This window comes from Esox lucius, chromosome 9 (genome assembly GCF_011004845.1).
Source record: "Esox lucius isolate fEsoLuc1 chromosome 9, fEsoLuc1.pri, whole genome shotgun sequence".
Classification (NCBI taxonomy): Eukaryota; Metazoa; Chordata; class Actinopteri; order Esociformes; family Esocidae; genus Esox; species Esox lucius.
In genome coordinates, this window is record NC_047577.1 from 18,076,182 (window position 1) to 18,099,611 (window position 23,430).

The 23,430-nt window shown below is 44.1% G+C and overlaps 2 protein-coding genes across 3 annotated transcripts; both read left to right on the forward strand.

Moving 5' to 3' along the window:
• The first annotated feature begins 1,637 nt into the window (after nucleotides 1-1,637).
• Nucleotides 1,638-9,707, forward strand: socs7 (suppressor of cytokine signaling 7). 2 transcript variants are annotated; one of them, XM_013135358.3, is made up of 9 exons: nucleotides 1,638-3,626; nucleotides 3,867-3,928; nucleotides 4,193-4,297; nucleotides 4,945-5,076; nucleotides 5,647-5,795; nucleotides 6,015-6,183; nucleotides 6,840-6,968; nucleotides 7,113-7,248; nucleotides 9,009-9,707. In XM_013135358.3, the coding sequence occupies exons 1-9, from the start codon at nucleotides 2,104-2,106 to the stop codon at nucleotides 9,127-9,129; spliced, it is 2,526 nt and encodes an 841-aa protein (XP_012990812.2). In that variant the 5' UTR covers nucleotides 1,638-2,103; the 3' UTR covers nucleotides 9,130-9,707. The 2 variants fall into 2 exon arrangements, with proteins under 2 accessions (XP_012990812.2, XP_012990813.2); XM_013135359.4 differs by lacking the exon at nucleotides 4,945-5,076.
• A 1,209-nt stretch (nucleotides 9,708-10,916) lies between these two features.
• sp2 (sp2 transcription factor) lies at nucleotides 10,917-21,953 on the forward strand. The gene is made up of 8 exons (XM_010889209.5): nucleotides 10,917-11,020; nucleotides 12,310-12,386; nucleotides 13,777-14,472; nucleotides 15,183-15,380; nucleotides 15,664-15,958; nucleotides 17,402-17,585; nucleotides 17,880-18,073; nucleotides 18,479-21,953. The coding sequence occupies exons 1-8, from the start codon at nucleotides 10,951-10,953 to the stop codon at nucleotides 18,577-18,579; spliced, it is 1,815 nt and encodes a 604-aa protein (XP_010887511.1). The 5' UTR covers nucleotides 10,917-10,950; the 3' UTR covers nucleotides 18,580-21,953.
• The last annotated feature ends 1,477 nt before the right edge of the window (nucleotides 21,954-23,430 follow it).

Genomic DNA, 23,430 nt, shown 5'->3' on the forward strand with positions numbered 1-23,430 from the left:
GTGTATGTGTGACTATGTGTTCATTTTTCATCTGTGTGTTTTATTAAGCATGTGTAGTATGTGTGTGTTCACGTGTCATTAACTATGCATAATGTGTGTTTATGTGTTGTCACGTGCTTGCATTTACTGAAGGTATTTCAGAGTTTCTAAGTAGTCTCTTAGAAGGGCACCTATTCGCACCTATTTAAATCTGACAATGAGTGGTCAGTAAGCTTTGGTTAGCCTCAACATGTCCTATATATAGTCAATCAATGTTATAACTGTGCATGTAGCCATGGATTTAGAACCTTCAATAATGGCCCTTCCCTACATTACTTGAATGAGCAGCTTTTGAATTCAAAATGTCTGTGATCATGATGAAGCCATTAACTTGCCTCCTCTCGCTGACTTCAACGTAGTTGTTTACATACTTGCACTAAAACGGGATCAAATGGCTGTCCATTGCTTCTACAATTATAATTTGTATTCAACAGGGCTTCAAGCAGTGGGGTTATCGTCAGTGGTGGCCTGTAGTACCACCTCCTGGCTGAATGATGTAAATGCTTTATCCTTACAAAAAAAAAATCAGTGGACTGACTGAATGATTTAGATTTATGGGTGACACTTTTGTTACCCTTTCTCCGTCTGCAAGTTGATGTATTTTATTTATGACATGTGGAGGAAACTAATCGCAACCTGAAAACCGATATATCTAACAAGGGGAGATAGGCCTTGGCCAGCTAAAATGTATACTGTCAAGCTCAGGACAATGGTACTTGCGCTGATAGAAAGCCCTAGAATTACCCTATCACGTCTTATCACTTTAATTGGAAACAATGAATTCAGTCTAGAGATGCCTAGTTCTCTGGATCAATGAAGGCTGACAGTGGTGGTCAAATTGTTATTAGAGGTCTAATTATATGAATTCGTGATTTGTCTTTTGAAATGGATTGTTGGGATTTCCCAGGTGAATGCCTATTCCATTCAGTAGTTGATTCTATAACAGAACATAATAGTTGAATGAGTGAAACTTGGGTTGCTGAGTAATCTGTATGGTTTAAATGCATTCACATCAAAAGATGTTGTTAGAGTAATTGTGAGGACTCTCTCTTCCACGATATTCAGACTACATTGCTTTGTCTGGAAAATAACAGAATAGCTAGAATATAATCGAATCCGAACTTTAGTTCTTTTTCACCACTAATCTCCTCGGTCACTTTAATAGCTCAACGTTAGATTGATTTTCACCGTGCCAAATTGAATTGAAATTGATACAGCTTTTAAGTTGGCGAAGATTTGTCGATGAAATGCCAAGAACAGACTGGCAGCATTGGGGCAGAGGACCAGCACTGCCCACAGCCGATTTTTATGCTGTGCAGTGAAGAGAATGGACTAATTTGTTAAAGTCATGCAATAATTTGCCAAGACATGCACTGAATGCAAAATAGTTCTTGCATAGGGTATAAAAACATTCTATCCTAGGCTAGGGGTGTTATTATGCTGATCCTTGCAATAAATCAATCCATATTGCATTTTAGAGCAATCAATAAATACAGCAAAAATAAACATAGCATTTAATTAATTAATTCACCCCAATCAATTAAGATAATAAGAAATAATGTGAATGCTGCATTTATTATGTTACTATGCAACGCACTAATTCCGATGTAGCCTAGTCTATCTTCACAGAGAGACAAGGGTCACAGTGAACGAACGCAGAACGCATAGGATTTGCGGAAGTGAGGGAGCGGGTGGGGCTTTGCTGAGAACCAGAGAGAGCGAGAGAGCGAAAGAGAGAGAGTGGTCAGTGACCGTTGGTTTTATTCTAGCAAATGAGACCGTATGTTTGACCCCAGGGTTCGCCTGCTTACAACAGCAAGCTGGATATATTCGTGTGCGCTCGCGCGGTCGTCGTTAGAATAAAAATGTATGTCGTTTTATTGTAGGCGATTATCTGCGAGATGATGAAAGAACGCTTCAAACAGTTTATTCGCTCGTAGCCTAGCCTATATTTATGGATTGCCGTTTGGCCCTTTATTATAAGACAGCCGGGACCCATCAAACGGCGGTAGCTATGTGAAGTGCATAAATTGCTTATTCCCTTTCGCGAATTGAGGAATAATTATGAACAACGCACAAGATATGTCTCCTGATTTTGTCTTGATGCGCCTGGTTTCTGCGGCCGAAGATGACCGCTTGGACGAGGAGAATGGGAATCTTTCGTCCAGTGGAGTGGTGGCAGGAATCGGCAAAGAGGTCTTGGCTCATAGCAACATGAAAGCAGGTTTGGAATTCGGTAGAGACCCCACAACAGGCCTCACGCATCCCAGCCATCTCTCCTTGCTGAACAATGCACAGCAGAGCGGCGGAAACGCGGCACCTGACTCCGGAGTGATTGCGACTAGACCCTCCGTGGCTGTTCCTCCTCCACAGAGCGCAATAGAGGCCCAGGGCTTTGAGTTTGCACATAGAGGCGGCTTACGGCCTCAGATCCTGGTGTTTCCTAACATATTGAGAGGTGGTGAGGGGATGTTAGAGCGTGAGTCCGACCATCGGAATCAAACGAGGGACCATATTGGCTTAGATAAGTGCTCCAGTTCTGCCTCCGACCTAAGTGGAGGCACCAATAACAATACGCTTAGTGCCGGCGACGTGCAACAGCAGAACCATATGGCCCAGAGTTGGGGTCTGCATCCCCGGGTAACATTATCCACAGTTGCGGCTGATATAGAAGAAGGTGAACTTTGCCATCGACACCGTTTGATAACCAATCCTCCAGACTGGCCCCATTTATCGGATAAATCCAGCCCACTAACTATGATAGAATCAAACTGGGGCTGTACACCCGGGATGCTTCCCGACGGACCTGTGTTCGACCTGGCGAGGAGGTTCGGCGAGCTGGGACTCGGTGCGGTACCCAAGATATTATTCAAGGAAGTGGAAATGCCCCAGTGCTCGTGTCAGGGTGCACATGGGTCGGCTCCAGCGGGGATGGGGCATCGGGATGATCCAACGGAGACTAGCGATGCTTTGTTGGTGCTGGAGGGGCTAGATTCTGGGGACGTGACTGGTCTGGGCATTACTGACTGCCCGGAGGACGATTCGGATGAAAGTCGAGCACGCAGAATTCAAAAGATGTCCGGCGCGTTTTCACTAAGCAGCTTTCAAGTAGAATTGACTAAACAGGTGGAAGGGATGTCTGGAGAGTCATGCCTGTCGGCGTACCCCGACGCACCGGCATGTGGCTTGCACAGGAACTTACCCAACCCAGTACAAGCGACCGCTGGAGACACAGAACAGAACCCAGAGGGATCGATTCTACCTGGATTTTCCGAGAATGAGGTTAGCCCAGAACAACCAGTCAGTCCAAACCTCAGCCAGACATCGACACCCCGGAGGCGGGCTGACAGGTGCGCTAGTGCGCCTCGGACTCCAACTGTTCGGGGAAGCGCGGTAGAGAAAACACTGAAAGTTCCAGGGAAGAGCAGAAAGGGCTCACTCAAAATACGTCTGAGCAAACTTTTTAGAACTAAAAGCTGTAGTGGCTCCAATAGCCTTCTGGATAAGAGGCCATCGGTGGCTTATTCAATATCATCCGCTGGGAGTCTGATGGATATGGCCAGTGGTGGTGAGCAGGATGTGGACAGGTATGGTGGTCCAATTACCATTCCATATATTTAAGAATTCCCTAATTAAGAATTCTTATGGTCATCATACAGATAAGCCTACTGTATAAAAATATGTAGGGTTTTGTCACTCTTTTCTAGATTATGTGCTTTGCATATACTTTTACTGCTTTAGGTAACTAAAATGCCTCCCTTCTCTAGCACCTCTTCACTCCATCCCTCCATAAGTACTTCACTCCTGTTTTCTTTGGTCTTTCACAGCCAACCACGAATGACCAGGGCCCAAAGTGCCTTTTCTCCTGCTTCCTTTGCTCCTTTCACAGGTAAGGGGTTCTCCCTCTGGGGTGATGGATCAGAAAGTATCTCACTCTCCACAATTTTTATATTTTTCACCCCATATGGTATTTTTGACCAATCGCTTCTGGTCTTTGTCAGAGCTGATATGATTGGTCAAATGATATGTGACTGAGAAGACAAAAAGGGGCAGAGACCAGTGCCCTGTGTGAAACTGCCTTTGAACCTCGGTCGTATTCACCGTTTTTTTCCCCGTTCCTAACTTTCTTCCCACCTTCAATTTCTGGGTGCAGGTGAGACTGTTTCCTTGGTGGATGTGGATATTTCGCGGAGAGGCCTGAACACTCGGCACCCTCCCACACCGCCACCTCCGCCACGCAGAAGTCTCAGTCTCCTAGGTACTTTCTGCTTCGCTGTTTCCCTCTCAGTCGCTCTTGTTGCATCTCCCGATTCTTCTGTTTCCCTGTGTCCATCCTTTTCTCACAGACACCTTCCTGTTTGTACTGTATTTCCACCTATGAACACTAACACCCCAAAAATATTCCTACACACCCTCACTCACCCCACTCTGGTATACCTTAATTAACACCTTATTCTGAAAGCTAGATCACAAAATGTCTATTCTGTGATGATAGCTCTACTCTGTATCTCAGAAGCCCACTGCCACACTCACATCAACAGCCATACGTTTGAGGGATGTTGTATTGTGGCCTTACAGACCAATTTTTCTCAACGTTGTTCCTGGTGGTCCCCACTGTGTCTTCAAGATTCCTCTCCTGCTCTGAATATATTAGATAGGTGCACGGCAACCTATTTGCTAAAAGCCACTAATCAAGTTCTTCAGAATGGAAAGAGTCCATCTACATAGTGAACGCGGACCAGGTCGTCATATTCATTTGTTCTTCACCCAGAAAAAAACACGATTTGGATAGAGCGAGGGGACAACTTCACACAGTGTGGTCCAGGGCAGCGGAGTTGAAAAACCCTGGTTTCTAGAACCCCCTGTGGTCTGAAAACTGCCCCTCCCCTCCCCGCTCTGTTCCAGATGACATAGGTGGGCCGCAGCCTGGTCCCTTCCTAGTGAGTGTTATGGGGGCCTCCCTGCAGTCCCTCCCCCTGCCTCTTCCTCCTCCACATCCTTCCCACACCACCATCCAGCATAGTATCAGCCTCAATGGTAAGACACCATGCAGAGAGCTGGGGGGCCGTGGTGCCCACACGGGACGGAGGTTGGGGTATAGTGTTGCACGGGCCCGTATGCTACATGTATGAAAGGTGTGGAACGCAGTAGACCTGACCTCATGAAATATATTTAAACCTGTATTCAGAAATGTGTTGTGAATAGATCAGTACCAATAAAACCAATACCTGCCTTGGTGAGATATGTAGCATTAAACCTCAAGTTCAGAGAGTGGCTGACATAAGCAGAGTGATAGTCTCATGAGTGTCGCGGTGAAGGTTGAAGGAAAGCCCTTAAGTGAATGACTGTTAGTGTTTGTAGAAGGGCATGACTATACAGAGGAGTCATCCTTTTGCCTTGAGAATGAGTTATTATGGTACCCAGTCTGTCTAACCAGTAACTCCGAAAGAGAAACACTTCTATTCTAATCATTCTAAGTTGATTTATCTTGATAGCTCCAATTTATACAAATTTCGGGCGTAGACCAAATGTGAGCTATGCGTTCATGTCGACTAATTCATATGACCGTCCGCATTAACTAACTGATTGTTTTTCTTCTTGTTTCAGATGCATTCTTACGGGCCCTGCCTCACTCCACCTCCTCACAGCTCATCTCAGTCCCGCCCCCTTCCCGTTTGGCCCCGCCCCCAATCCTCTGTCCCCTGAGGCGGCCTGAGGCTAGTAACTTTACAGCCAGCCTTAGGGAGTTGGAGAAGGTATGAGCAACGCAATTCCAAGTGTTCATTCATATCAACTCACTACCAGTCCATCAGTCAACACAATCACATATTGCGTATAAACCTTTGTATTTATGATAGCGCTCTAATTGAGATCTGCATTTGTATTACATACCACACGTAGAGTGCCTGTGCGCGCGCTCTTTTGTGCGTGTGTCCGTGATACTGGTGTATAATCCACCGCCTGTCAATCCCCAGTGTGGCTGGTACTGGGGCCCAATGAACTGGGAGGACGCTGAGATGAAGCTGAAGGGGAAGCCTGACGGGTCGTTCCTGGTGAGGGACAGCTCCGACCCCCGCTACATCCTCAGCCTCAGCTTCCGCTCCCAGGGAGTCACACACCACACACGCATGGAGCACTACAGAGGTGAGTGAGAAACACACACACGCACGCACACACACACACACACCACACACGCATGGAGCCCCACAGAGGTGAGTGAGAAACACACACACACACCACACACGCATGGAGCACTACAGAGGTGAGTGAGAAACACACACACACACACCACACACGCATGGAGCACTACAGAGATGAGTCATATGTACTGGTCACACACACGCACGCACACCCACACCCACCCACACACGCACACAGAGCACAGCGGTGAGTCACCTATACACAAAGTGGGTGCAACCGTAAAGACATGCAGGCAAATTAAACGCCTGAAGCGCTTCTAACATGATTCTTTCAGATACAGACACGTTCGTCGTGCAGCAAACATGCATGACACACAGATGGCGGGCAGTTAATCCTATTTATGGTTTAGAGACCCCGTCAGCCACAAACAATTTGCTCGTGAAAAATTGACTTTGGTATGGTTACATACAGCACAAATTTCAATTCAAAATATATATATACATATATACTGGTTATAACAACTGACAAATACCATTATATCTTTAACCATCAAATAAACTGTTACTGCAAAGTTTCATTCAATTTATTTTTTCATTTTTGATGTCCACATAAAAGTGTTCAGTGTAACCCCCAGAGCCTGTCCACATCTCATCCTACAGGGACATTCAGCCTGTGGTGTCACCCCAAGTTTGAGGACCGCTGTCATTCTGTGGTGGAGTTCATCGAGCGGGCCATTATGCACTCTAAGAACGGCAAATTCCTCTACTTCCTGCGATCGCGTGTGCCAGGTAAAGCCCAGCCGTTCCTACACAGCCTTTCCAATTAAATGTTTTACGCAAAAAACGCCGCTTAGCGGAGAGTTACGGTTAGCCAAGCCCAGAGTTTGTGTCGACTGTTCGCGCCCGCTGTAAGTGTGTTTGTGTGTGTTCCAGGGCTACCCCCGACCCCGGTGCAGCTGCTCTATCCGGTGTCCCGGTTCAGCAACGTCAAGTCCCTGCAGCACCTATGCCGCTTCTGCATCAGACAGATGGTCCGCATCGATCACATCCAGGAGCTGCCCCTGCCCAAGTACAGACTCAATTCATTTAAATGCTGCCAGTAGTGTAGCATTCCTCTGTATGAATCTCTGCAGATTATTTTCGTTTAAATAAGAATTATCTGAATAATATGATAAATAAAAATGAGTGATGCGCTTCAGGACTTAGTGTAAAGATGCACTATGGCAACAGAACATATATGCAACCCGTTGACATCATCACTGACATGGTTATTCCCATTTCATTCACAGAGTTACACTTCTGTTTTAAGGTTTGCGGTCACTTAGAAATGTCCTTGTTTTCCATTAAAACATACATGAAATTAGTTTGAAAAGGAATTACAGCCAAATGAATAGGAAATATAGTCATTGACAAAATGAGAAATAATGATTTTTAACTGAAATAATAATTGTGCCCTTCAATCTTTGCTTTCATCAAAGAATCCTCCATTTGCAGCTATTACAGCCTTACAGATCTTTGGCATTCTAGTTGTCAATTTGTTGAAGTAATCTGAAAAGATTTCACCCTGTGCTTCCTGAAGCACCTCTCACAAGTTGGATTGGCTTGATGGCCACTTCTTACATACCATACGGTCAAGCTGCTTCCAAAACAGCTCAATAGGGTTGAGATTCAGTAATTGTGTTGGCCACTCCATTATCAACAGAATACCAACTGACTGCTTCTTCTCTAAATAGTTCTTAGTTTGGAGCTGTGCTTTGGCACATTGTCCTGTTGTAATTGAGGAAATTGCCTCCAATAAAGCGCCATCCACAGGGTATGGTGTTGCAAAACAAATTGATTGCCTTCCTTCTTCAAGAATCCTTTTACCCTGTACAAATCTTCCACTTTATTTCCACCAAAGCACCCCCAGACCATCACATTGCCTCCACCATGATTGACAGATGGCATCAGGCACTCCTCAAGCATCTTTTCATTTGGTCTGCGCCTTGGTATTCTTTGTGATCTGAACACCTCAAACTTGGATTTGTCTGTCTGCTTTTTTCATAATTCTCGGTTTAGTGTCTATGTTCATTTGCCAATCTTAATCTTTTCTTTTTATTGGGCAGTCTGAGATATGGCTTTTTCTTTGCAACACTGCCTAGAAGGCCAGCATCCTGGAGTCGCCTCTTCACTGTTGATGTCGAGACTGGTGTTTTGCGATTACTGTTTAATGAAGCTGGCAGTTGAGAACCTGTGAGGCGTCAGTTTCTCACTAGACACTAATGTATTTGTCCTCTTCTCTTCAGGTTGGAGCCAATTTGCACTGTTCTGTGAAGGGTGTAGTATACAGTTTTGTATGAGATCTTCAGTTTCTTGTCACATTGGAATAGCCTTCATTTCTCAGAACAAGTATAGATTGATAAGTTTCAGAAGCCATTTTTCAATCAAACCCACAATTGCTGATGCTCCAGATACTCAACTAGTCTACATTTCTAATGATCAATTTGTCTTTTAAAATTATAAACTTGGATTAGCAAACAGAACATGCCATTGGATTGTTGCTTAAAATGGGCCTCTATGCCTATGTATATTACATTACAAATCAGCAATTTCCAGCTACTACGGTCATTTACAAAATTAACAATGTCTACACTGTATTTCTGATCAATTGGATGTTATTTTAATAGATACAAAAATAGATTTTCTTTCGAAAACAAGGACATTTCTAAGTGAACTAAAAACTTTTGAATATTAGTGTATGTGCAAAATAAGTACTTCACTGGCCAAACATGATGGTATAGGATTTGTTTTTCATAAGGGGTTGCTCATTTGACCATTTCTGTGTTTCAGACCACTGATCATGTACCTGAGGAAATTTTACTACTATGACGCGGAGGAAGAGATGTACCTGTCAATCAAGAGCATCCGACCAGGGGCCGGAGTAGAGCAAGAGGCAGAGTCTCAGACGTAACTGGTGGAGGTCTCTACTGGTCAGTCAGTCTTCCAGCATAAGTCCGTTGAGTCCTCTGCACACCCTGTATCCAATCAGCTGCAGTTCATAGAGACCCATAGAGATGAACTGTCCCTCTCTTGACTTTGAAAATGAGAAGAAAGAGTAGTGGAATGTGGGAAACGGAGTGAACACTAAGGGCAGGGACAAAAAAGGACACGGCCTCATTGAGAATGGACAGAGGAAGACTGTTCTAACCTACAACAAAGTGGACAAAATAACAGACTTGTACCTAGATTTGGAACCAATTCCTGGACAAATATTGGCTGTACTTGTTAATTGAAGTTAAAGCACTGGTCCATTTGTACAACTCTCGTTGGGTATTATCATTATTTCCTTCCCTCCTGTCACAGTGAGGGTTGTTGTGGATTCTAATTGGCCCCCAGGAGGTCATAGTTGATCTTTATTTGTTTGTTTTAATTGTCAAAAATTCCCTGATTGTATCTTGCTCATCATTCCTGTTCCTCGGTATTCCAAGCTGGCCACAGGATCAGCCTTTTCAGTAAAAGAGAAATAAAATATGTCCCTCTTTTGCGTAATAATGTTACATTTCTTATTCTGAAAACTGACCATAGTGAGGCCTAGTAATCAAGTGGTTGTGTTGCTGTTGCATACATGAAGTGTGTGTATGTGTGTGAGTGTTTGTGTGCGCACGCATGTGTTTGTGGAGGAGTGAGTACATCTCTGTAGGTTTGTGTTGTGAATAATACATGTCGGTTCCATGTGTGGGTGTTTTTGGTTGATGAACATTGTCTTGGTCAAAAAGGACTGCTCATACACTCATGCTACTATGCTGTGGGCCAAATCTATGCACGGACAACAGATGGACTGGACAGGTACGATGCCAGCAGTGTTGGTTATTGGCCTCCGTAGAGAGAATCCAGTTGTGTAAATATACACTGAATGAGGAAAACAGGAAAAATGCCAGTTCATAAAGACAAGCAGCCCGAGCAGGTGCCTACGCTAAGAGTTTAATAATTTATATTATTCAAATGAGCCAAATCTTGATGATTTGTGTTGCAATGGAATGCACCTAACCAGTTTCAAATGCTTGTCCGTACTCTTATTATTAATGTCGTAAATAAAACTGGCCTCACAAGGGTAGCCCACTAGAAATGAGTGTAAAGTGGCATCAAAATAGTTGAATAAGTTGAAATGCAAGCCTCCTCCTTGTGCTTTGGCCTGCTTGATCATTACCCATAATATGCCTTGATTGCAGGCCAATATTACCCCGTGGATTATTATTGCCTGGTATATTTACAAAGCTGTAAGTGAGAGACAATATTCACTAGTCGTAATTACCAGGCATGGTGCCCCAGTCTACATCACTACAGATCAGCTCATCAGCTTCATACTTTTTATCCAGAAACTTGTTATTGGGTGTTGACTATCATAGAGTAACTTGTCCATTCTAATAATAACATATCTCTGTTTTTGGCGCTGGTAGTATCTGATTCAAATGACTTGAAACAAGCTCATTGATCAAAATGGCTGTCATTCTGAGTTTGACCGACTAGTCTTATAGAGCTCTTACTGGACATTGTAGACGTCGTTTAAATGTAAGTCTATTATAATAGGCCCTCGGCCCGTTACACCTTTTCTCTTAAAACCCGCCCTATTGATCATAATCTCTATTCTCGATTGGTTAAAATAGCGTCCATCGACGGCTGTGACAGGATTCCGGTTTTCCATTGGCTAAACTGAATTTCAATCACAACGAGACCTTATCTCGATTGGCTGGCGGTGGCATCCTTCATCGAACAATGGCACGTGGATTGGTCCATGAGCGTGGGCGGAATCTTCCAGGGGCTTGCTCTTGAAGGCTCACGGAGAGCGAATGTCGTCATGAGCGGTGGGTAGGAATTAAAACATTGGTGTTTATATTACATTGTACTTCGTAAAACAATTTGCCTTCCTTAAACAAAACACGTCGAACAGTTTGTGCTGTAAATGCATATGTTTGAGGTTGAGAAGGAGCGTTGTGCTAGCTAGCTATTCACTTCCGGAAAAGGGCTGCCCATTTCAGTATCAAAGAGTTTGACTTGCTATGCGTATCTAGCATGTTAGCCAATGCAGCTGAATGCTGTTTGTAATTCCAACTACTCTTAGTTATACACTGGTGTTAACAGTTTTCGATATTTCAGAGTAAAACAAATGATGCATGCACGTATCTCCACTGTCTCTCGTTCATCAGTTAAAAAAGTCAGCTGCACCAGAAAGTGTTTGCTATGCTAGGTAGCCCGTTTAATTTCTGCCTGCCAAATAACTAGCTAACCATGTCGCTAGCAAGCTGTATAGTGTCTGTACTCGTTTGATGGCGGCGCTATTTTCAGGCCGCGCTCAAATTGTTTTTTTTTTTCCTAACCACAAAATACTAGATTTTAAAGAGACAGTCACACTGTTTCACTGAATCGCTTAAACCGCATCATATTTGCACACTAACATTTCACCTGATACATTATCACGCGCGAGCTGTTTGTAAGTCAGGCACTGTGCAAGTATCACTAACTCACTACTCAAGTAAGAGTTTAGCTAGCTATCCTAGTACTGTAGTTTTGCTTAGCGCTTTTTAATTAGGTATGTACTTCGTAGACAAGGGGTGTATTCCTTTCGCCAAACAAAACGTTTAAGTGGTGAAGCGTTTCTTCAACAGAAAAAACAGAACGAAACAGGGAGGTACCCACCTGCTTTCAGTCCAATAGCAATTCTCTTTGACGAAACAGTCCCTCCCTGTTTCATTAGGTTTGCTTTTGCTAAAGAAATGCAAATTAAACGTGATGTTTGTTGAAATGAATACATCCCATGCCATAGTTGGCTATGCATGTCCCTAGCAATCTTTTTGAGCATAAACCCGAACTTTTAGTATGGGTTAAATGGCACGCAATATACACGTACGTCCCCAGAAATTGGCAGTCACAGGGTGAATCTAGCCACCCAGCCAGCCACAACTTCTCTATCACTGAGTAATGCTGTGCCTCATTTTCCTCTGTGCAATTTTATACTATTTTTTTGTTCAAAACAGCTACCTTAGATTTGCCAGTTTCCTGAATATCTGCAGCTGAGATGTCGACAAATACAGTACTTGATATGCATTACACACAAACCATGCGTATTCAGTATATGTTTCTATGTGTTTTGCAGATCAACAGGACAGTATGGCTACCACTGTTGCTGTCAGTCCAAGCGAGTATCTCCAGCCCTCCGCGACTTCCTCTCAAGTGAGTCAGAGATGGTGCATGTTATTCTCAGTTGTAACACTTGAGGTACTCTATGAATGTGGCTAGTTTTTTCCGCTTAACTTTAGAGCTGAACCCAAGGGTTGGTGCTAAACAAACAAAAGATATGTAGTTATCCTAACATTATTTAAAAAAAAAAATCAATGGTCTGTTAGTTACATATCAGAACATTTTGGATTATTTAGAGATGTACATGTCTTGTGATAAATAGATATATGTATATTGAATATTACTATTAATTATTGACATGTCATATCATAACAGCTGTAATATCGTAATAAAAACATGTAATATTTAAAAGTAAAACGTGAAAGAATGGTGGTAGTCCAAGAAACCACTTGGCTAATAGGCACATGCAATTTTCATCTCTTAAAAGAACGTGGTGTTGTGTAGTGACTTACTTCATGCATGCATACATTTTACCTGTGGGTGGTCCCAGGAGTCAAAACCAAATTATGGGCCCCATGCTGTACCAACTGAGATGTAGAGGCTGATAAATATGTTGAAAAGAGAAACTTCAAAAGTGCTCGGCATGTACATCAAATGGCCATCCTGCTGATTGATTTATTGCATTGTTTCCCCATTTCAGCTCCACAGCCAACTTGTCCACTTTTTTCTAAAGGCACCCTGTTGCTATACTAGGCTACTGGTTGAGGGTTAACACATGAAATGCTTAAGCTATTTAAATAAGTTCATAGAGTAACGAGCAAAAAGAGGTATCCCACATTTGGTTGGCTGTCAAGCTCCATTAGGTCTCAGTTGGTTGATTCCTTTACAACAGGTATTATCCAACAAAGTAGGTAAGGTGACCAATGATTTAGTGTCTAAAGCGAGTATGTGGAGACAAGACATCAATGCAGACTGATGAACATACCAGCAAGAATGTTTAATTGGGAAATATCTCAAGCAGTCAAAATACAAAAATATTTGAAACATTAACTGCAGATGTTTTCTGCTAATTTCTGCTTGTATTTCTGTTAGTAGTATAGTCAACATCTTCCATATTGAAGGTTTATCTTAATTCTAGTATTAAGCAATGTACTAATGCTTTAATAAACCAGTTGGTTCCTGGTTTGAAATTAATAGTGTGCATGTTTTAAGGGTACTTCTTTTTAATAGACTTAACAACAATACTGTTTATTTTTCTCCTTCTCTGTGAATACTTGTTTGATGTACAATGTTTGTGTTCTTCCTGAAGTGAATGGAAATACAGTTGACCCAATCCCATTTGCGGCCCATTGCTGCCAGCATATTGTGATTCATACAGATTGTAGTTAGGTTTTAATTTACAATGGGGGAGCAAAACGTCCTTTATGATAAACATGGTCAATTCCCTAGATCTACCCCCAAACCTTTTTGTTCCTCTCCACAGGACTCCCAGCCCTCTCCCCTTGCCCTTTTGGCTGCCACCTGTAGTAAAATTGGCCCCCCTGCTGCCCAGGCTCCTGTCAGCGCTCCCCCAGCCCAGCCCCAGCCCCGTCGCCTCCTTCCCATCAAGCCTGCTCCAATCGCCCCCGCCCCGCCCAAGAACCTGAGCTTCCTGTCCACCAAAGGGAATGTGATCCAGCTTCCTGCTGGCCTGGGTTCCAACAGCTCAGGCAGCCCCATCGTCCTCACCATCCAGCAGAGCCCCGGGCGCCCCAACACCGCCTCTAACATCCAGTACCAGGTGGTGCCTCAGCTGGGGGGCACCCAGACCATCCAAATGATGCCGCAGGGAGGACAGATCCAGCTCATCCCGGGCACCAACCAGGCCATCATCACCACGCCCATAACTGTTCCGCAGCCAGCCGCCACGCCCGTCAACACGCAGAAGGCGGTGGCCATTAAGCCGTCCCCCCGGGGGCGGAAACCCAACGCGGCCAACATGGTGCGGCTGCCCAGCGGACTCACTCTGCCCCTCAACGTAGCCACCGGGGAGGAGCCGGCGGCGGCTCCTCCCCCACCCACCAAGGGCAGGAGAGGGAGGAAGAAGCTGGTGGCGGCAGCCCCTCCCCCACAGCCCGCCTCCCCGCTACCTGAGCAGATGGAGACTATATTGATTGAGGCAGGGGAGAATATTATTCAGGTATTTGTTATATATATATTGTTGTGTTTTTCAGGTGTTTGTATGTTGTTGCTGTCGGGTGTAAACCTTCGCCAGATTTGATGATTTAACTTTGTTTACATACATTTATACTGTTGGTTCTCTTTTTTTATCTATGACGGTTTAAGACAATTTGACCAATTTTAATCAGAGGTACTTGATCATATAATTGCTCTTCAATTAAAAGACAGGGGATTAGACTACGCATGCACAATGGAACCGGTAGCCCATTTGGTTGGCAATGTGTAGCTACAAAGTAACCAGCCAGCACAAGACAGCAAAGTATTGGGCAATGTGTCAACCACCAGACTGGTGGCTATCTGGTAGGGCAAGTAAAACAGTAAGCAGAGTAAGCCGACATGCAGTTTTTAATTCAGATGTTTTGATATCAGATCCATAATTTAGTAATGAATGAGCTTTTATGTTGCTTGGTTTATTCATGGGGAAATTAGATTTAAAAAAAATCCTGGAAAGTAGGATGTTCCGAGAGTGACAATGTGTTTTGTTGTAGGGTAAGACTCAATATCCTGGCTCAGCTGCTTGAGTCAAAACAGTCTGTCAACAGTCATGTGTTTTATATCCATTATTCAGTATACTATGAAACACTTCCAATGTTAAGGTTTCCTTGTGTGAGTCAGTGAAGAAGGGTTCCGGCTCTTCCCTCACGGCTGTGCCCTCTGTGTTCACCCCAGGCGGGCAACCAGCTCCTGATTGTCCAGAACCCTGGGTCAGGTCAGCAGCAGCTGGTTCAGCTGGTGCAGCAGAAACAGGAGCAGCAGGTGGTCCAGATCCCCCAGCAGGCCCTGAAGGTGGTGCAGGCCGCCTCCGCCACCCTGCCCCAGGTCCCTCAGAGACAGCCGGCGCCCAGCCTGCAGCCAGAGCCCACCCAGGTACACAGACACTGTTGTCTTGCCTCGGAGCAGAATGACCGGTCTATGACTGGTTGTTAGGATCCCATCTGGTATATAAATCTGTCTGTTTGCAGTAGCCAATGTAGTCCCAAATGAATACAGCAACCACATCGCTTCTTTACAGTTTTTCAGGATGAAACCATACAAGTGGTTTATACAGAAATGTGTCCTAATCTGACAGGTTGGTTGTGATTTAAGTGCTGGTAGTATTTGCTATCACAGTTGTCATTTGTAATTAGTCAAACACCTGTGCTCCTCTCAGCTCCTGATCAAAACGGAATCAGGCGAATGGCAGACACTGCAACTCCAGGAAACCACAATTTCCACGCCAACAGCCCCCTCCAGCTCGATCACCACCACCCTGTCGTCCGTGGGCGGGACCAAGAGGACGCTGGCGGGAGGCAGGAAGGAGAGAACCCTACCCAAAATCGCTCCAGCGGGGGGGCTGTTAGCGCTGAACGCGGCCCAGCTCACCTCCACGAGCCAGGCCGTCCAGACCATCAACATCAACGGGGTCCAGGTGCAGGGGGTCCCGGTGACCATCACGAACGCCGGAGGTGTGTGGCTTTTCTTTGTCCTACCTGAGGCAAACACATCTGAAATGAACGTTTGGCAAGGTCATGCCTGTTTGTGAGTGTATATCTGACCAGTCTTTTCAGAAACTATTTATGAGTTTGATATATGCTAACCGGTTATTAGTGCTAACCTGTTATATGTGCTAGCCTGGTATATGTGCTAACCTGGTAACACCAATCAGCCATGACATTATGACCACTGACAGGTGATGTTAATAACACTGATAATCCCGTTATCATGGCACCTGTCAGTGGCTGGGGTATAGTAGGGATCAAGTGAACATTCTGTCCTCAAAGTTGATGTGTTAGAAGCAGGAAATATTATCTGAGCGAAGGGTCAAATTGTGATGGATAGACGACTGGGTCAAAGCATCTCCAAAACTTCAGCCCTTGTGGGGTGTTCCTGGTCTGTAGTGGTCAGTACCTATCAAAAGTGGTCCAAGGAAGGAAAAGCGGTGATCCGGTGACAGGGTCATGGGTGGCCAAGGCTCATTGATGCATGTGGGGAGCGAAGGCTGGCCTGTGTGGTCTGATCCAACAGACGAGCTACTGTAGCTCAAATTGTTGTAAAAGGTAATGCTGGTACTGATAGAAAGGTGTCAGAACACAGTGCATTGCAGTTTGTTGCGTATGGGGCTGCGTAGCCACAGACCAGTCAGGGTGCCCATGCTGACCAATGTCCACTGCCGAAAGCGCCTACAAAGGGCATGTGAGCATCAGAACTGGACCACAGAGCAATGGAAGAAGGTGGCCTGGTCTGATTAATCGTGTTTATTTCACATCACGTGGATGGCTGGATGCGCGTGCATCGCTTATCTGGAGAACACATGGCACCAGGATGCACTATGGGAAGAAGGCAAGCCAGCAGAGGCAGTGTGATGCTTTGGGCAATGTTCTGCTGGGAAACCTTGGGTCCTGCCATTCATGTGGATGTTACTTTGATATATACCACCTACCAGAGCATTGTTGCAGTCCTTGTGCACCCTTTCATGGCAACAGAATTCCCTGAGGGCACTGGTCTCTTTCAGCAGGATAATTCACCCTGCCACAAAGCAAAAATGGTTCAGGAATGGTTTGAGGAACACAACATCGAGGTCAAGGTGTTGACTTGGCCTCCAAATTCCCCGGATCTAAATCTAATCGAGAATCTGTGGGAGGTGCTGGACAAACAAGTCTGATCCATGGAGGCCCCACCTCTCAATTTACAGGACTGCTGCTAACGTCTTGGTGCCAGATAACACAGCACACGTTCTGAGGTCTAGTAGAGTCCATGCCTCGACAGGTCAGGGGGTTTTTGGCGGCAAAAGGGGGACCTACACAATATTAGGCAGGTGGTCATAATGTTAAGGCTGATCGGTGTATGTGCTAGCCTGTTATAGGTGCTTGCCTGTTATAAGTGTTAGCCTGTCTCCCCTGCCGTCTCAGGCCAGCAGCACCTCACTGTTCAGACGGTGCAGGGCGGGACCCTCCAGCTGAGCGGGGTGACCTCCCAGGGCCAGCCGGTCCAGATGGAGCAGACTCTGTCCCTGGAGCTGCCGGGCAGCCAGCCTGGGGAAAAGAAACGCCGCATGGCCTGCACCTGCCCCAACTGTAAGGACGCGGAGAAGAGGCAAGTGGCGGGTGCTACCTAACTAAAGCCAGTTGTGGCCACGTGGCATGGGGAGATAAACAAATGTTACGCATTTCCAATTCATTTTCACGGAGGTATTATTTAATTGGATTGGTTGATACAAACTGAATGGCAAACGTTGACTGTCTTTGTCAAATCGGGGGGGGGGGGGGGGGGGGGGGGCAGGGTAGCGAAAAGACATGGTTGAAAACACCTACATTACATCCCACTGCTAATAATATGTGCCCTAAGCAGGGATGGTAAAAACATCTGCTTGTGTTTTTTGATTGGCAGGCCTGGCGAGGTGGGGAAGAGGAAGCACATCTGTCACATCCCAGGATGCGAGAAGCTGTTCCGGAAAACCTCCCTCCTCCGGGCGCACGTGCGCCTGCACACTGGCGAGCGGCCCTTCGTCTGCAACTGGGTCTTCTGTGGCAAACGCTTCACACGTAGCGACGAGCTGCAGCGCCACGCCAGGACGCACACAGGTCTGTCTCCCGGAGCATGACACACGCTAGGACACTGTAGAATAAGTGTAGGTCGGTGTCGTTCTATAAGGCACATTGGCAAAACATTTCCGCAATGGATAGCCATGATTCTGTGTCCCCGCCCCCTCTGTTTTCAAAACATTTTCCACTTACTGAACCTGTCCCAGGACACAGGAGTTATATTTACACAGCAATTGACGCAAGTCAGTCAACAAACCAACCCGCATTTCGGCGCTCACGCGGGAAGCGTGCATGTTAGTTTTGCACAATTCACCAGGGCCCTTGACACGCAAGGCATTTCAGTGGAGATTCCCCCGAGCCAGAGAATAATGGCACCGACCCGCCGCGGCTCCGTGCCATGCGGCAAAATTCAGCCGCTCACGTGTTTCCCTCTTGTTCTTGCAGGAGACAAGCGGTTTGAGTGCAACCAGTGTCAGAAACGGTTCATGAGGAGCGACCACCTGACGAAGCATTACAAAACACACATGAACACCAAGAACTTGTGAGCGGAGCCGTGCTGTGTTTACCGGCCGTACGCCCAGGCGTGCTCCCACGAACTGAACCCCACAGAGGGCCGGGGTGGAGGATACGATGAGGGTCGCCCCGTAACGGGGGTACCTCCAAACAGGCCCCGTACGCCCACTCCATGCCCCCCCGTCCCTCATAGCCTGGTGTACATACCCAGTATCCTCACACCCCAAGGACTCAACTGTTGTGGTCAATTTATGAATGATAATATCATTTGTTTTCTCGTTGTTTTTGGAAAGGACGGCGGGCTTACTTAAGTTGCTGGAACACGTAGGATGCCGGAACCCCCCCCCCCACACACACACACACACACACACACACACCTCGAAAGACAGACAAGCGCAGATGGTGTGTTCTGGAAACTGGCACACCCAAAACCCAGTCACCAGGGCTGAATGCAGAGCCAGACGGATGGAGGTCTTTAGTCCACCCGAGCCCAAAGGAGACTCCAGCCACTCTTTCACCTCCTTGTTTTTATCCTGTTTTATGCTTTGCAATGTTAATAATTACAAATATTATTTTTTATTGTTGAAGCTTCGGACTAAGGTTTTCTCAGTTGACCCCATAGTGCAAGGTATATTTTGTTCCCAGTTAGGCTCTTAATATCCCATTCAGCAAATTGCACTCTTATGTATGACCTTTTTACATGGATTGAACAATTTTGCGTTCACTACTAACTTAATATAATTCATTATTTGTTTGGAATGAAAACATGCATACATATGAGGCCTTGTTGACCACTGTTTGAATCCCCATACAGTTTCAAGACAAGGAACATCCAAGTTTATTTTACTGGCAGGTGTTTAATGTATATGAAGTGTGTATGCATACAAACATAAAACCTACAGATAATTGGGAAACTATACACTATCGTTTCAAAAGTTTGGGGTAATTAAATATGTCCTAATTTTCCATTAAAACGTACATGACATTAGTTTGAATAGGAGATATAGCAGAATGAATAAGAAATATAATTCCCAAGCTTAGAAATAATGATTTGTAATTTAAATAAGTGTCCTTCAAATTTGCCAGATTTCAGCAGTGCTAACACAATCGCAAAAGGGTTTTCTAATGATCAATTAGCCTTTTAAAATGATAATGGGCCTCTACACCAGTGTAGATATTCCATAACAAAATGTTCTTTAGTAATTTAAAACATTATCACTGCCTACACTGTATGTACTATGATCAATTTGATGTAATTTTAGAGGACAAAAAAATATGCTTTTCTTTGGAAAGCAAGGACATTTCTAAGTGACTCAAAACTTTTGAAAGGTTGTGTAGGTATTGAGGATTTTCAAACATAGTTCCCTCTTTTGGAGGACATCTTTAGTAAATCAAAGATGACAATATATTTTATGCTTTGGCATTTCTTGTTTGAGTGAAGAGTTATAAATTATTTTGATTACAGACTCCCTCCTAATTGGTTTAAATATAGTGTGCTCTGTGTATATCATTTTGATATTAACTACATGTATGTTTCCAATATTGGTCTGGCTTGACAATCATGTCACAAGATGCAAAAAATTTACATCAAATGCTTTCTCAGACCTGTCACCAGTTATTTGATTACATAAGGTCAAGGTTTAGTCCTAAAATGTATTTTATGACTTAAGGTACTACTTTGAGGTAGTTATGTTTGATAAAAAAAAAAAATCTTTAGATTCATATGACAAACATTGACAAGCTATTTAATAGTAAGATTTTACTCTAAATTCTAGTATTTCAGATCCAGTAACACTCAAAGAAGGATACCTGTGCAAAGCAGTGTTTTGGTATGCTCTGGTCGATGTAAGTTGACTGTTTATATTGTTAACAGCATATATTTAATATTTTTTTTCTTTTTTCGAGGAAAATGTTCTTCATAAATGGTTTAATTAGAAAGATTTATAAATGGATCCCTGTCAACGAATTTGAGTCATGCCTTTTAAAATGAGATTTAATTGGAAAAGCCAATAGAATAGAGTCCGCCAGTGTGTTTGGAGACCCATCCTGGGCTTGGAGACGGAAAGAAAGTCTGCTCATATTTATATTGTATGTCTGTCTGTGTATATGATGTGTCTGGCAGACACAGTAACATGTAGGATAAAAAGGTTACACTGACTTGTACTTTGACTGGCCTGGCCAGACCTGAAGGAAGAGGACTCGACCGTGTGAAAGGAAAAGGGCGCAATGTGATGTTGTGTAGCTTCATTCCTGCTTTATACAAGAATACTTCTAGATGATATCTTTTCTATCACAGTTGAAGTTGCCTTAGACAGTTTGACCCAGTGTTTAAAGATAATTCTGTCTAATTTCCAGGGAACGGCATTTGTAGAATTTCTCTAATTGTGTCTAACTTATGTTCAATAATGCCAATGTGTATGTGCACTGACTAAAACCCCAAGATGTTATTTTTATTTTTAAGTAACGGCCAGTGGATGAGTTACAATACATTAACTGAAAACTTCCTAATGTTGGTGTCAGTGAACGAAGTGATTTTCCATTCTAAACCTGTACCGTTCTACTACAGAAATGGATCCATAAAAGGCACCCTATTATCTTTACCATTGTTTCTCCAGTCCTCCAGTACCCACAGACACTTGTTGTTGCCCTCAAAAATGTATTGAAGGCTTGATTGGTTGACAAGGGCTGTGTTCAGTACATTTCAACGTTCTGGAGTGTTCAACTGAACAAAAATGGTGCTGTACTGAATGAGTAGTTTTAAAACCGGTGAGGGGTCAGGTTGTGGGAGATCTAAAGCTCTGTGGCCACTGCCCTTCTAAATCTGTGACTTATTGCTTCAAGCACACCTCACCACACTCACCAAATGGGAGCAAACATACCTCAAACGTCTTTTGAAGAATGCTTTGGGGAAATGTGGCATTCACAATAAATTGTAGCAAAAGTTTAAGCAACAAAGAGCGCGTGCATGTGGTTGACTGGGGGCCACAAAAAATAATGTTGGGAGTACTCCCGGACTAGAGTTGGGCACCCTTGGTGCTGTCGTTAGAACCTGGAGTAATCTGGTTTCCAGGGATACAGAATCTGCATCCTCCCCAGACAGGATATAGAGACTGTGCTCAGGGGTTTCTTTTACTCCTGCTACGTTAAGAATTTGGAAACCCCGCCCTATACAGTGCACTACTTTTAACTAGAGCTCTATGGCCACTTGGTCAAAAGAAGTGCACTATATAAGGAATAGGTTGCCATTTTGGACTCATCCATGTATTTTTGTTTATCAGGAGTCCTTCGAGATCCAGCTATCAATTGCCCATTAAGGTGCTTACTACAGAGAATTTGTATCAAGGTGCTTACAAAAGAGAGTTTGCTCCTTTTCTACATTAACCCGCCTCCTCAATAAAGCATTCAAACTGTATCTTGTCTGTGTTGCCCTTCTTCATCCAGGGTCTATAAGCCTTCAGAAGAGGTTGCCCTCAGAACTATGGAGTTGATTTTGGTCTATTATATAGCCACACAGTGCCTTTCGAAAGTATCCAGACCCCTTAACTATTTTCATATGTTATCTTATAGACTCAATTTATAATTGATTAAAGCAAAAACATGTTTTTAGAAATTTGTGCCAATTTGTTAAAAATAAACTAAAATGCCCATCTGGGTAAGTATTCAGACCCTTTGCAATGACACTCCAAATTGAGCTCAGGTGCATTCTGTATTTTTAAAGGTCTCTAGAACATGGAGTCCTCTGTGGCAAGGACCAGGATTGGGAAACATTGCTTTATAAAGTCTCAAACTTCAGAGTTCATGTCAGAACAAAAATTAAGGAAGCTGAGATGTAGCAAATTATTATTTAATCCATGCTGAAAACTGAACAAAAAAGTGCAAGGTGCATGAAAAAAGAAATATATATATACACTGATGAGAGGCATTAGTGGTTAGGGAGTCAGGCTTGTAATTGGAAGGTTCCTGGTTTGAATCCTGACTGGGCCAATTGTTGTTGTGTCCCTGGGCAAGGCACTTAATCCTACATTGCTCTTGGGGGAAAAAATTTAAGGCTGCATTTGATAACAGTGTTGCGAAGTATGAGCACACCCTATAAAACAGGGGTGTCAAAATGGTTCCACGGAGGGTCGAGTGTCTGCGGGTTTAAGTTTTTCCTATACATTGGTTCCCAGATCAAACCTAAACAACCAGGTGAGGGTAGAAACTAACCAATTAGTGACCTAATTAATCAAGTACATGGTGAGAGCGAAAACCCGTAGACACTCTGACCTCCATGGAACCGTTTTGACACCTCTGCTATAAATAACCAAGCTGTTTGCATGGTGATCATTGTCTTCTGATGTTTACTTCGCAACACTGTTGCTGAATGCAGCCTTGTGGTTGCACACCTCAATAATATAGTACTTAATTGCTTTCAAATGTTGAGCCAATCAACCATCTTCCTATAAAGGGTGTGTGAGTCAGCTTGATGTACAGCACTGATGAAGGTATGAAGCTGAAATGGTTATTTTGTATATTATTTTGTGCACCTTATAGTTTTCAGCATGGATGAAATTATAAGTTGCTACATTTCAGCTTCCTTGGATTTTTTTCCTTTTCAATGTCATGATTTTGAGCACTCTGTTAATTTTTCATCAATTGTTTCGCTTACTTATTCTAGCCTGAGTGCAAATCCTCTCTCAGTACTAGAACTAAAACCAAGCTGTGAAGTCCAAGAAACTCCCCATTAACCTTCAGGACAGAATTTGGTCGAGACATAGATCATGGAACGTTGGTAAAGCATTGAAAGTTCTCAAGAGCACAGTGGGCTCCATCATTATGAAATGGAATAGGTTTTGAATGACCAAGACACATAGAGCCGTCTGCCCAAACTAAATAACCGGGCA

Bases quoted from the DNA above. Each gene is read 5' to 3' on its own strand.
- socs7 (XM_013135358.3), top strand. From the start codon at position 2,104: ATGAACAACGCACAAGATATGTCTCCTGATTTTGTCTTGATGCGCCTG. The intron at 4,298-4,944 runs GTACTTTCTGCT...GCTCTGTTCCAG, and splicing joins CAGAAGTCTCAGTCTCCTAG to ATGACATAGGTGGGCCGCAG. The intron at 6,969-7,112 runs GTAAAGCCCAGC...TGTGTGTTCCAG, and splicing joins CCTGCGATCGCGTGTGCCAG to GGCTACCCCCGACCCCGGTG.
- sp2 (XM_010889209.5), top strand. From the start codon at position 10,951: ATGAGCGTGGGCGGAATCTTCCAGGGGCTTGCTCTTGAAGGCTCACGG. The intron at 14,473-15,182 runs GTATTTGTTATA...TGTTCACCCCAG, and splicing joins CAGGGGAGAATATTATTCAG to GCGGGCAACCAGCTCCTGAT. The intron at 18,074-18,478 runs GTCTGTCTCCCG...TTGTTCTTGCAG, and splicing joins CCACGCCAGGACGCACACAG to GAGACAAGCGGTTTGAGTGC.